Source organism: Rhea pennata, chromosome 1, assembly GCF_028389875.1.
Source record: "Rhea pennata isolate bPtePen1 chromosome 1, bPtePen1.pri, whole genome shotgun sequence".
NCBI classification, from domain to species: Eukaryota; Metazoa; Chordata; class Aves; order Rheiformes; family Rheidae; genus Rhea; species Rhea pennata.
This window is the reverse complement of record NC_084663.1, coordinates 57,150,056-57,162,490: the sequence shown is the minus strand read 5'-3', so window position 1 is coordinate 57,162,490 and position 12,435 is coordinate 57,150,056. Positions and strand designations below refer to the sequence as shown.

Genomic DNA, 12,435 nt, shown 5'->3' with positions numbered 1-12,435 from the left:
TGCACAAAGTGCTTCCTTTTCCTTTCCACCCCCTTCCATGCAGTCAACAGCAGTATCCTTGTGCTGCACAGTCACCCAGCTCTTGCCATTTGCTGCTGCATCTGAACTCCTAGGGCAAATTTCAGCCTTGACAGAACCAGGGAGTATCTCTGTGAGCAGAACATAGCTGGGACTACAATTGTGCTTCCAAACCTTCTTGAGTAATTTTATGTCCAGCCAGTGCTGCTCAGAAGAACTGCTGAAGTCAGTGCAGGATTACAAAACTGTCAGGATAGCTTTAGCCTAGGTTTTGGCCAAGATGGCATCTGGAGATGAGCTAGAGAAGGCCTCGCTGGGGAAGGAATGGTGTGGTGCAAGTATCCACACTGCTATGCAGAGAACACATGACTTGTTTCCTAGAAGAAACATAGCCATGCAACAGCAGAGCTTTAGCCAGGCTAACCACCCCTTTGAAAACTTGTTAGCGCAAGCACAGAGTTACGTGATCACTACTTCTAGGTCTCCAGCTTGCTTACTCAATAATCACTGAGAGTTTTGCCCCAGTCTTTGCCTCAAACAGCATCAGCAAGGGTTCTGCAAGCTACTTGAATTGTGTTGGAACGAGAGCTCAGCATGTGCCCTACCGCAAGTACGCAAATATACAGATTATGTTTCACACACAGCAAGCCTCTCCTCTCTCTGCATTGCTGATATCCGATAGGGCAGAATAAAACACTGAGAAGATCAAAACCAGGGCTTGGGAACTGGAGAGGGAATAAGAACCCTTTAGGAATTCAGTGGTTTGAATGATGTTTAGGATAAATAAGAATGGCTAGGTCCCAGTCTAAAGGGCTTTGTGTCCTTTGCCCTTCCATAGATATGTATGTGTATATGACAGTCTGTTGCTGCTCCACTGGAGTCATGCTGACACAATTTATGTTACTTTTGGACAGGGCTTGGGCACTTTGTCTAGCAGCCCATGTGCAAGGCAGACACTTGTGGATCTCGCTGCCACAGGATATCCTCCAGAGTTGTTCTGCAGATACTAGCGCATAACGTTTCATGTCACTGAATTGAACTGCCTTACTCAGATCCAACCATGAATTGAACTTCCAGAAATTTCCTTGCAGCAGGGTCATTCAGGGGTTTCACTGAAGCAGGTTGTTGTTGAAGCTACCTGTGCAACTCCTCAGCGCAGGAAGCAGCCTTTGAAACTCAGAAGCAGTGCTGCACTGAGGAATGGTAAGCTGGCTCAACTCCACAGTTTCTCTGTGCCCTCCTAAGACTGCAGGATTTTGCAGTGCCAATCATTTCACCCTGAATCCTCCTCCCACCTGCAAACAGTGGCAGTAGCAGTCACCCTATAACACTTCTTACTCTCAAAGCCCTGCAATGCATCAGTAAAGCAGGTGCTCATAGCTGCCAGATCCATAGTACCTCTGGGAGCACTCTCTTCAGCTTAATTTTAGTGACTTAGAGGCAATTTATCTGGACTGGTGACTCATTTCTCTCTCCTTTTTTTTTTCTGCCCTCCCCCCTTCCTTTTCTCGCTCTGCCTGTGCCTGGCAGTGTGCATGAGTGCCAGTACTGATATGACTGCCTATGACGTGAGTTTAGGAGAGTTAATGCAGAACTATTTTGGTGAAAGGGTGTCCCCGGCAACCTGCAGGGGCAGTCTCCACAAAGAGGAAACGAGGTCTGGATGTCTCCTCCCATAGCCTGCATAGGAGGGAGAGGCTTACTAGGCTCCGTCAGGCCAGGCCTGAGGGGAGAAACTTTTTCCTCTGAACACACGGAGGCTGAGAAATGGAAGGGCAGAAGCTGAGGCATGGTCACCCTGCTGCCTTTGCCTGGCATGCTATTTACTCCATGCTGAGGAGTGCTGGAGGCTCAGCATAAAAGAGGCTACATGCATAAAAGAGGCCACATATCTTCACCCCATACTGGCTGGGGCTTCCCTGTACCAAGCTCAGCATGGCGCTGACTGGGATGTCACTGCCAAAGAAGGGTACAATTAGAGTTGCCTTGGACTCTCCAGCTGTCCTGTTGCTCAGTGAGTCATGGCTGTGTCCCCGAGGTGCAACAACACAGACATAGCAGGAATGTACAGTCTGTTTATTGGGTCTTGTGCTATACTGTGAGGGAGGGAAGAAGTGGCCAGGGTGGAGTAAGTGTGGGGAAATTGTGCAAATAGACAAACCAGTGCTACAGACCCACAACAGTCTTTCAAGCCAGCAGAAGTAAAAAGCGCAGTGACTGCCACAAGGTACTGAGCTCCGGGATGCTGGAGCCATTGCTCTCCTGTGCGTCGGACAGAGCCTGGCATCGGGACAGGGCCGAGATCTGTAGCCAAAACAATGACAGGCCTCATGAAACCAGCTCAGCCATTTTCCTGCTCTCCCTCCCCCTGTCCTGGTGGTGAGGGAATGATGAAAGGGCCTGGATCCTGGTTAGAAAGCTCCCTCTCTTCTCTCTCCTCAGGCTCTGACCAGTTTTGCCTCTTGTCCTGAAGTCCCTCTCCTTCCTCAGCTGCCTTGAGTTGAAGAGGAAGAACAGGAGGGGATAATATGAGAAGTAAAGGAATCCTGGGTAGGGGCAGCAGCTGCTTGCTGTGAACAGTGATACAAGAGACCCCTTGAGGTTAGCAGGGAGTGATAATGGGAGAGACTACCTAGTCTGTCATTTATGGTTCACATAAATAAGGAAGAGCATTGTTTTTCCTTTTTTTTTTTCCTATGGGCAAAGGCTGCAGCTTCACAGATCTCACAGAAGGTCATCTCTGGGGCAGCTTGGACACTGTTCCCCCTGTGGCAGAAAGTGACAGACAGCCCTTCTCCATGCGGGCAGAAGTGGAAAATCTTGTGCCTCCACATGCCAGGTGATGAGGGCAAACCTGCACATGGGCAGGCAGTAAGGAGGGGCAAGCAGATAGTGGGCTGTATGTTCCATCATACTATGTCCGGTCCTCTCCCCATACAGGGCTGCTATCTCACTCCTTTCTCAGGATGACCCAACCCACCAGGCACAGCAAGCCATAAGTACCCCCTGACCATCTGGGTTCAGGAGCAGGAAAGGACTGGCAGTATCCTGCCCCAGAATCCCTTTCTCACTTACCCTCCTAGAGGAGGTTGCATATTCGTTTCTTTGGCCGGGTGGGCTGAGGACAGAGCACTGCTCGAATGGCCTCATCAAACACTGTCTTGAGGCCACGCTGCGTCAATGCCGAGCACTCAAGGTATTTCACAGAGTCTGTTAGGAGGAAGACAAGTGCTGTAATGAGGAAGAAGGGAACTGGGGGTGGTCAGGGTGGGCATCCAGGAGTTTGTTGTGAAGGGCCCTCACTCAGAAGAAAATCATACAAGAGGAATCTTGTCTAACATGCTCTAGGTGACTCCGCTGAGCGGGGAGGTTGGACTAGATGATCTCCAGAGGTCCCTTCCAACCTTACTGATTCTATGATTCTATGAATACAACAAATCAATGTCAAGCAGAAAGATGTGCACGTGTCTGTATCACTGGTACATGTATTTCTGGCTCCCATGACCTCACAGTCCCAACACACTCCTCTCACAGTGCATATTTTACAGATGGAGTCCTGAGGCACATACACACCCCCTAAACACCAAGTGAGTCTCATCTTGACAGGTCTTATGCTCAAGCTTTCAGTGTTATTCAGACTACCTGGCCTCAAGGACCTTTGGTGGCATCTTAATTCATGTGTCCTCTCCATTTTGGGACTCTGGATTCTTACATTCTCAGAAGCCCTGCACTGCAGAATAAGGCACCTAGCTCTTGCCTGAATCAGATAAACACAGTTCAGGTGCCAAAATCTAGTAAGCCAGAACGCACTTCACTCACTCAGGCAGCCTTGACCTCAGGATAAAAGTTTGCTAGCTGTACAAGACCAGGAACTGTTTTTTCTCCACCCTTGTGGTCAGAGCAGACCCATCATGTGAGGCTGTCTATGTTATGTTGGCTGGCCACCTTCCCCTAGTTGAAATCTTCTCTCTCTTAGGCTAGGTGTTTCACCCTCTCTGCCATCTCTGTGTGCTGTTTCTCAGAAGAGAGGTTACCTGGCATAGGCATCTATGCATGTCCCAAGCATGTGAGGGAGGTGATGCCCAGAGATGAATGCTGGAGTTCAACATGTACTTGGAGCTGCATGTATAAACCCAGTTACCAGAGGCAGGAACAGGAAGCCACAGTTGCAACTCTTCCTGAGAGATGTTAGAAAACTCATTCTTCCCCCTGTTTCCGGATGTGGAGGAGAGGCGTCTGCCCACAGAGCAACTGTGGCTTTCATAGCAAAATATTGGCCCAGATAGAGGCAGAAGAGAAAAAAAGGAGGGGACTGTGCAAGTGTATATGTATGTGGGGGGAGGGAGGATGTGAAAGAAAGAGGCATTGGCTGTGCAGAAGGCAGGAGCCTGAGGTACTGAAGTTCCCTTGAGGACTAGATCTCCTTCCTGACCTTTGTGAAAAACTTTGTTCCACAACCCTTGATGTGATTGGTAGACACATTAAGGGTTGTGGAACAAAAGATGCTGTCCATGATCTTTGACCACTGTGAGATACCTCCAAGGAGGCCTTATTAGGCTAGGGGAAGCCACTATCTTCTGCCTCTCTCTTTTCAGTAGGTCCAAGATGTTAGCCCCAAGCACATACCGATTTCCTTAGCCAGGGCAAGACCCTGAGGATATGTAATGGGGGATAGCTTCTTTTCCTTCAGCTTCTCAATGGTGTCCTTGTCATCACGAAGATCCAGCTTTGTGCCCACCAGAATGATGGGAGTATTGGGGCAGTGATGCCGCACCTCAGGGAACCACTAGCAAGACAGCAAAAAGGCAAAGATACAAGAGGAAGTCAAACAGACATATATTAGGGAAACAAAGACGCATCCCTGAAAAAATGACAATAAGGTGGCTAACACCATTTTCTTTCACACTGCCCATTCATCCAGCACTGGCTACTGTAGTCTGGCTGAGACTATCCCCTTTTACAAGTCCATAGAGGCAAACTCCTTGACTTGGAGCTCAAAGCATGAATTTAACTCCTCAGGACTTCAAATACCAGAGTAGTGGAGTGGTGAGGGGGGGAAGAGAGAGCCACAGCTAAGCACTGTCTGTTAAGCAAGAGCACAAGCAGCGCTCCATCCTTCATGGCTCCCCCAACCCAAGAAGGAACCTGAAGGTTGTAGAAAGGAAACACTATGTTGTTCTCCTCTCCCTCCATCTCTTCACTCTTCCCTCACTTCCCAGCTAAAGGCTGTGTACCTACTTCTCATATTCTATAGGTCTGTCCTAAAAGTAAGAGCTGTGCTATGACTGGCTTGAGTAAAAGATGCCCTCAAGATACAAGTCTGTGGTTCACCTTGAAGTATCCCAGCAAGATGAACACTAGCTCTTTAATAGGGTTGGCATCTCCTTCGAGATGAGCCGGAAAAGAAATCTGTAGGAGGCTGATATTTTAGTTCCCTCTGACTGATACAAAAAAGATACTACCTAGCTGGGTCTAGACAGCCCATTAGCAGTCTCCATCCACAGTCATTCTCTTTTCAAGACTAGCATCAATCTCCCACTCATCCTCCACAACCCCTCATTCACCAGGGTGCTTTGTCTCACCTTAGCTCGGACGTTTTCATAAGATGCTGGACTGACAAGGGAGAAGCAGATCAGGAACACATCCTGTAGACTCACAATCATAGTATAGAGTTAGGGTAAGACCATGGGATTGCATAACAGGAGGTGGGGGGGGGGGGGGCGGGAGGCAGAGCAGGGTGGGCAGCATCCTCTCTCTACAGCAGAGAGGGCCATGCTGGGGAAAACTGTCCCTTACAACCAACACATTTCTGACTGCTGCTAATTGCCTCTAGAAGAAAGAAGAGCATTTGTTCCCCTGACTCATGGTAACCATAGCTATCACTATCAGAAGAGCCAAACTGTTAACTATCGAGGATGGGGTTTTTGTGGTAGGCACACTCATCCTCATGGGAAATGGTCTGACAGCGTCCTGCTCCTTTCTCACAGATCACCCAGGAGCTGTCAGGACAGAATAATTTTGCCTGCTCTTGATATAAGTCTAGGTTCGATCCAAAAAGTACATGTGCAAGACAGAAATGAGGCAGAGTCTTAGGTCTCCACATAAGCACTTCTCTTGTGCACTTCCATTACAAACAAAACAAAACAATACAAAATCAGTTCCTCAAGATAATATTTATTTCATCCAACTCTCACTATCTAAAACAACAATCTCAGGCCCAACTTATCCATTTCCATACTTCTACAGTCACCAGAGATGAGTATCTCAGAGCATAGTTCCCCCTTACCTATCCCTGGCACTTGTCCAAAGGTAGATATAAGCATGTGATTGAAAAATATGTTTGTCTGCCCTGATTGCAGAAGGACCCTAGGCAAGTAACTTACACCAAGTGACAAACTTCTATGTGACTGAAACTAGCTGAAAGAAATACTGCCTCAGTTCCTCACCCTTTTGTTTGCAGCGGCAGCCTTCAGACAAAAGCATGAGGCAGCAGGGCCTTTCTGAGTTAACAGAAGACTGTTTAGAACAAGATCTTCAAGAAAAGGTAACCTTTAAACCCTGAAACCACTCTGTCAACATGGTGAACAACTAGTGAACTCTGTCTGAGCAGAAACATCCACTTGCTCTGTTAGAGGCCTGGGCTTAATTGAGGCATCAGTGGATCAAATACACATATCTACACATTACATCTCTTTTACAAGGCAAAAGCCAGAACAGTTCAGGCTCCCAAACAGAGTTCACAGAAACATGAGAAGCTCTTGTGTCAGCTCCTACACCCCCTAGGCCACTTCAACTTCATAAGAACAGATCTTTTTTTTCTTTTTACCCAGACTCCATGAGGTATCTGTCCCCCATTGAAATCAATGTCAGCTAGGCACATAAATACCTTTGAGGATCTCAATTTTCTTGCTAGGTGATACCAGTAACAAAGTTTAGATAAAGGCTCCAAAATCTTCTTAGATTCCCTTCACCTATGTAGTTTTCAAGTACTTGTATATCAACAGAAGTATCCCCAGAAGAGGGCAGAGATAGAAGGGAACAGTTCTGTCACGACTGTGTGGCAAATGCTGGTTCTGCAGCAGGGAAAGGGGGCACATCTGAGGGAAGCACAGAGGAGGAGAGGCATAGAGTGTGACCCACCGTCTGTGGGTAAGAGAGGGGCCTCAAACGGTCATAATCCTCTTGTCCAGCAGTATCCCATAGCCCCAGATTTACAGGCTTGCTGTCAACCATCACGTTGGCGGAATAGTTATCAAACCTGAAATGAAGAGAGACAGGCCATGGCTCGAACAGAGGAAAAAGGGGCCCTGTAGGGTGAGCTGCACAATCCCAGTAAGTGCACCCCAGAGCAAAGAGTAGTTATTTGCTTTTTTAGCTCAGCTGGCTGATGTTGGTTTCTTGTGAACTTTTACCTTAGGGACTTTTCACTCAGCATCACCTCCTTCCCATCACCCAGCTGTTCTGTATAAGTGCCTGGCTGCAGCTTCTCCTTCTCCATCTTGCATGCAGATCCTTAAACTCTTTTTCCACTTCTCTCATCAATACCCTTCCCACAACTGTTCCAGTTCTTATCAAGCCTCTGTCCTTTTTCTTGTGGTCTAGAAACCAACTTTCTTCTTTAAAAGTTACACACTATGTCTCTGTAGTTTCCCCAGAGCCCTGCACTCCTTAACGCTCCTGATGGAATTGAGGTCAATATGCCAAGATTTCCCCCCTTCCCCCTTACTCTTTAAAAGCAGAGCATGAAATATTTGAGAATTGCAATCTGAACTGCATGCTTTAGAGCAAACATATTGAAAAAACAGCTATTAAATCAACCGAGGTGTTGTTCCTTCCCAGGGTTTCTAGAAATTTTTCTTTCCTGTCCCATTTGGTATATTTTTCGCAAGCTTTCAGGCTAAGACAAGGGAAACCAGTGATAGGAGAGAACCAATGGAAAGTACTAAATCATATGTCTTAGCATATGTGTGAATGTACCACGGGCATATGCTGCCCTCTTTGTCAGGGAAGCCATGCTGCTCAGGAGAACAAAAGGACCTCCCTTTCCTCCACACACAAGCCTCAGTCATGAAGAGAAATGGTGTGCAGCACACAAAAGGCAGGGCCACGTCATGGCTACATGCTAGGAAGGGATGGTACCCTGGCACAAACCAATTTGTGAAGAGAGATGGGTTCTTGCTGCTTCAAATTTGTTGCAAATGGTCTGGAAAAAAAGTGATGCTCTGAGCTTTTCTTGTACCTCTCCTTTCCAAAGGGTCTGACCCTGAGCTGACAGTCTGACATCCTGTGCTTAGCTCCTTTTCTTACCTTAGAGGGATCACCTTAGCCTGATTCTGCATTGGGTACTCATACTCCATACTCCAATGGTGTATGAATGTGTGCAGTATGTCTCCCCAAATGCTGTGGAGAAACAACTCCTTCTGACTCAGCCTAAGGCAACACTAAACTCATTCCCTGTTCTAGCAGGCTGCAGATCTGTCCCAGCCTCACACATGCATCTGCTGGATTACATAGAGCTTCTACTCCAGCCTTTAGCTGAATCCTGCTTCCAGGACTCATATGTTGGCAGCTTTGGTGGCTGTACTCTTACCATCAGGGTTTTCAGTGCCTGTTCCAATGACAGCAGGCACCTTGGGGCAAGGAAGGAAGTGGCGACCCTTGCTCCCTGAAGCCAATCACCTAGGCTTCACTTGAGTCCTGCACTGTCTTTGTAGCCTGATTCCTAGTTGTTATGCCTAGCAGGACCCTACCTACTGCCTGCAAACTTAGGAGGCAGAAAGACCCTTAATGTCTCCCAAATGTCCCATTTATATTAGGGCTTTTTAAGGCCGGTGAAAGTTAAATGACAGATCAGAAGTATAAAGGCACTTTTGCTAGTTTGACAGCCCTTCCTCTGCTAGCATGGAAACTGACCCTGCCTTCAGAGTGCAGAACAGGTGTTTCTGCACCCCTTAGTACCTTGCTTGCCTCTCACCCACTCCAGGCCCTGTTTATGTATCACTCACACAGTGGGGATGTATTCTCCTGGGAAGGCATTGGTGGTATAGCTGATAAGGAGACAGGTTTTCCCCACCGCTCTGAAAGATAGAGAGAAAAATAAAACAGGAGTTGTAGTATAAGCAGTCTTGCTAGAATGAAATGGGGCTGGGGGAATCCTTACACACCTCAAGCTAGCAATAGCAGGAGACCAGTGGAAGGGGAGACACATTCAAGTGTGCATAACCACAGGTTAGATAACCAGCAGAAGAAAAGACAGGATGTCACACAGAACTGTTGTCTTTCAGCATGAAGGCTTGTTTTGACAGTCTGGTACAGAGATCACTCAGCTAAAATGTATCCACTCTGAGATGAAGGTTAGAGTCCATTTTCAGGTATGTGCACCGTGCTGTACACTCACAGCCAGGATACACGTATTCATTTTGTACAAGAGTGTCAGAACAACGCTTCCCAGGTGGTTACAGCCTCTGAACACAGACACTCATGCCTACTCCTGCAGGTACTGTGGCTGGGAGCTGAGATCACCTCTTGCTGACTTCCACAACACTTGCCAGTCTGGGCTATTTGCATGACCCATGAGCTGCTGCAAGCTGCAGTGTCACCTGCAGAGAGAGCTGTAAGAAGCCAGCAAGGTGCCTCGCTTTGTAGCTAACTGCGGCTGCTTTAGGTGTTCTGAGTGAGTAGTTGATGCTTCCTCTGGCCTCATCCTTCCCCACCCACATGCTACAGCAGGTTGGAGCGCAAAGAGTCAGTGTAGCAGCACAGCCCAAACTGGACGAGAGCACTGGTGTGAGGTAGCTGGGAAGGGAATGGGAAGAGATGGCTGTGTCCTGGGCACAGGAAAACCTACAGTGAAGAAAGAAGAAATGAGAGAGAAACTGCGAGAAGGTAAAGCAGCCAGGACAGATATGGAAAGGATCTGCAGTATACTTGGCTGTCATTTCTCAGGTCTGTGTGGCCTGGGAAAGTCTATCTGTGCTTTAGTTTCCCTATGTGTAAAGTAGAGGTGGCAAGAGCAACCTGCCTCCTCAGCCACTGACCACAGTTGCAGAACCAGGGAGAGGCTTTTCCTGAGGAAAGTGAGAGGTTGGACTGCCACTGATGAGGGCACTTTGACTTGTCATGGATCCCGGCTCTGAACATCCTAGTGGTACCTGCAATGCCTGCTGTGGCAGAGCTGCAGTCCTGCCTTTTGGCAGGCCCCTGGCATGCTCAGCTGGCATTTTGCCCTGCTCACAAGGCACCTGCCTCAGTTGCTGCACTGCTGAGCAGCTGAGAAGGAAATAGCAGTGTGCTCTGACACTAATTTCTTCCTCCTGCCACCTCCCTTTCTCTGATCCCTCCCTATCAGTCCTCTCTGTTTCCCCAGCTCTCCTGCTTCCCTTTCATCATAGATGTATTGAAGGAAAGCCTGGGGGCTGTGTGCTTCCTGAAGCTCTGTGTGGGAGAGCTCAGGGTATTTATGGCAGGGAGAAGGCATTATTCATGGAAAAAGGGGTATAGTTCTGAATTAGTGTGGTTGAACTGAGAGGAGCACAAAGGGTCAGTGAAGGGGTGAGAGTTATAGCAAAATTATTGAGGAATGAAGTGGGATTAGTGCTTTGGACACCTGCAGGTTCTTGAGATTGAGCTCAGGGAGTGTTATAATGCAAGTGATGTGTGATAGAGAAGGATATGGGGTCAGAATTGCTGTAGGAAAACACGAGGGGCTTAGTGAAGCAATGGCAGAAGGTCCTCTGATTGCTGAGATTGAGCCAAAGGAAGGTCTGATAAGGCTGGGAAGGAGGCTAGGAGATAAAGGGGGAATGAACCAAGAGTAAGTTATGGAACTTAGACAGTTACAGAGTTGGTGCAATGTGTGGGCAGGAAACTGAGGGGTTAGCAGGGCACTGGGAGAAAGTCCTGTGGATCTAGTCATCCCATTCTAGTTTCCAACCTGCAAGGAACTTTTCTAAGAGGTAACAGTGTTTTTCTGAGGTTCATTCTTCTTCCTTTACTCACCTCCTCCCCCCCCCCAGCCACTTGCCACAGCCCCTGAGAATACACCTAAGATATATTGTTATATCTGTAGACTTCTCCTCCTCGAGCTAGTTTTGAAGGCGGAAGTGACTATGGGGAGCAGGGCCGCTGCAAATGTCTCTTCATCTGCTGTCTGGTAGCTGCCCCAGGTAACAGCTCTGCCAGCTCCTAGCTGGGAAATGAATTAACCTACTCCATGCAAATATCCTGCCCAACTTGTGGACTCTCCTCTGCTCCCCTCATCAGCTCATCTCACAGGGCAGGGAAAGCAGAGGCCAATCCCTTTGGCAGTACTGCTTTACTTATTAATAGACTAGACTGCCCCATTTCCAGTGATCACAGGACATGGGCAGTGACACTGCAGTGCTGCAAAGGCAAGACTGTGTTACCTTGCATGCCCAGAGGTATATACCTGTGTCCATCTCAGTAGAAATGGCTCCTCCTCCTTGTGCTCACAGAACATCCTTGCCAAACACTCACATCCTAACACAGAATTAATGTGTTGAAAAGAGCTGAACACAGAGATATTGGAGGATATCTCATTAGGACCATTGTGCCATACCCTACCTCAGTCAGCCCCAGTGAGCAGATGGCTTTCAAGGAGCCATGCACCTGCAAGAGAGCGCATGCACCTCCCAGGTTTTAAATCTGATTCGTGCCTACAGGCTGAATTTGGCAGCAATAATACTACCTCTTGTGTGTTGGTGAGATCTGCCAGGTCTCTAAGTGACCGTTCTACTTTCTATGCCCCTTTTACAGATTGCCCTCTACTCCACCCTCCCCCAGCCCTCTCAGAGGCAGGCTCCTTGCCCTGATACAGGAAGAGAGAGCTAGAAAGAAACGCAGTTTGCAAGAGGTCAGAAGCAAAGCTGGGGAAGTTTCACCAAGCAGCGACCTTCTTGCTTGCCCCTTGTCACCACCCCTCCCTCCACATCCACAGAAAAAGAATGGGATACATACCCATCTCCCACCACAACACATTTGATGGCTTGCATGTCTCTGGACTTGTGGCTGAGGACAGCACCTGGGGCAAAGGAAAGTCAGGCCAAGGCAAACAGCAGGGACACACAGGCAAATGTAAGTATCAAATCTTGAGCTGAAGTGAGCGGCAGGTTGCAGGGAGGGAGGAAGTGGAAGAAGGAACTTTACTCAATCACCCTCTGGTCCCTCCTCCCCTCCCACTGCAGCTCTGCACCAAGGCCGTTAGTTGAAGGCGGGGCCTTCATGGCTTTGTGGTTTAGAAGATTATTGCTGTAATTTTTTCTCCCTGCATGTCACCCTGTCACCCCCTCCCCTCCCCCCCTGCCCATCCCAGTGAACAGCTGGGAGAACCAAACTGCTTTTACATGGTTGGAGAGGAATTAGAAACTGGAGGAGCAGATATACCCTGCCATCCTTTGT

The 12,435-nt window shown here is 48.2% G+C and overlaps 1 protein-coding gene across 2 annotated transcripts; it reads right to left on the bottom strand.

Annotated features, from left to right (window-relative positions):
• Positions 1-2,073: 2,073 nt before the first annotated feature.
• RAC2 (Rac family small GTPase 2) lies at positions 2,074-12,184 on the bottom strand. 2 transcript variants are annotated; one of them, XM_062569314.1, is made up of 7 exons: positions 11,995-12,184; positions 9,024-9,095; positions 7,159-7,276; positions 5,601-5,663; positions 4,645-4,804; positions 3,094-3,228; positions 2,074-2,322 (listed from the first exon to the last, which is right to left on the bottom strand). In XM_062569314.1, the coding sequence occupies exons 1-6, from the start codon at positions 12,027-12,029 to the stop codon at positions 3,098-3,100; spliced, it is 579 nt and encodes a 192-aa protein (XP_062425298.1). In that variant the 5' UTR covers positions 12,030-12,184; the 3' UTR covers positions 2,074-2,322; positions 3,094-3,097. The 2 variants fall into 2 exon arrangements, with proteins under 2 accessions (XP_062425298.1, XP_062425307.1); XM_062569323.1 differs by lacking the exon at positions 2,074-2,322 and adding an exon at positions 2,335-2,512.
• Positions 12,185-12,435: the final 251 nt, after the last annotated feature.

Bases quoted from the DNA above. Each gene is read 5' to 3' on its own strand.
- RAC2 (XM_062569314.1), bottom strand. From the start codon at position 12,029: ATGCAAGCCATCAAATGTGTTGTGGTGGGAGATGG. The intron at 7,277-9,023 runs GTGAGTGATACA...TCTTCATTTCAG, and splicing joins GGAGAATACATCCCCACTGT to GTTTGATAACTATTCCGCCA. The intron at 3,229-4,644 runs GTATGTGCTTGG...TCCTCCTAACAG, and splicing joins TGCCCTGGCTAAGGAAATCG to ACTCTGTGAAATACCTTGAG.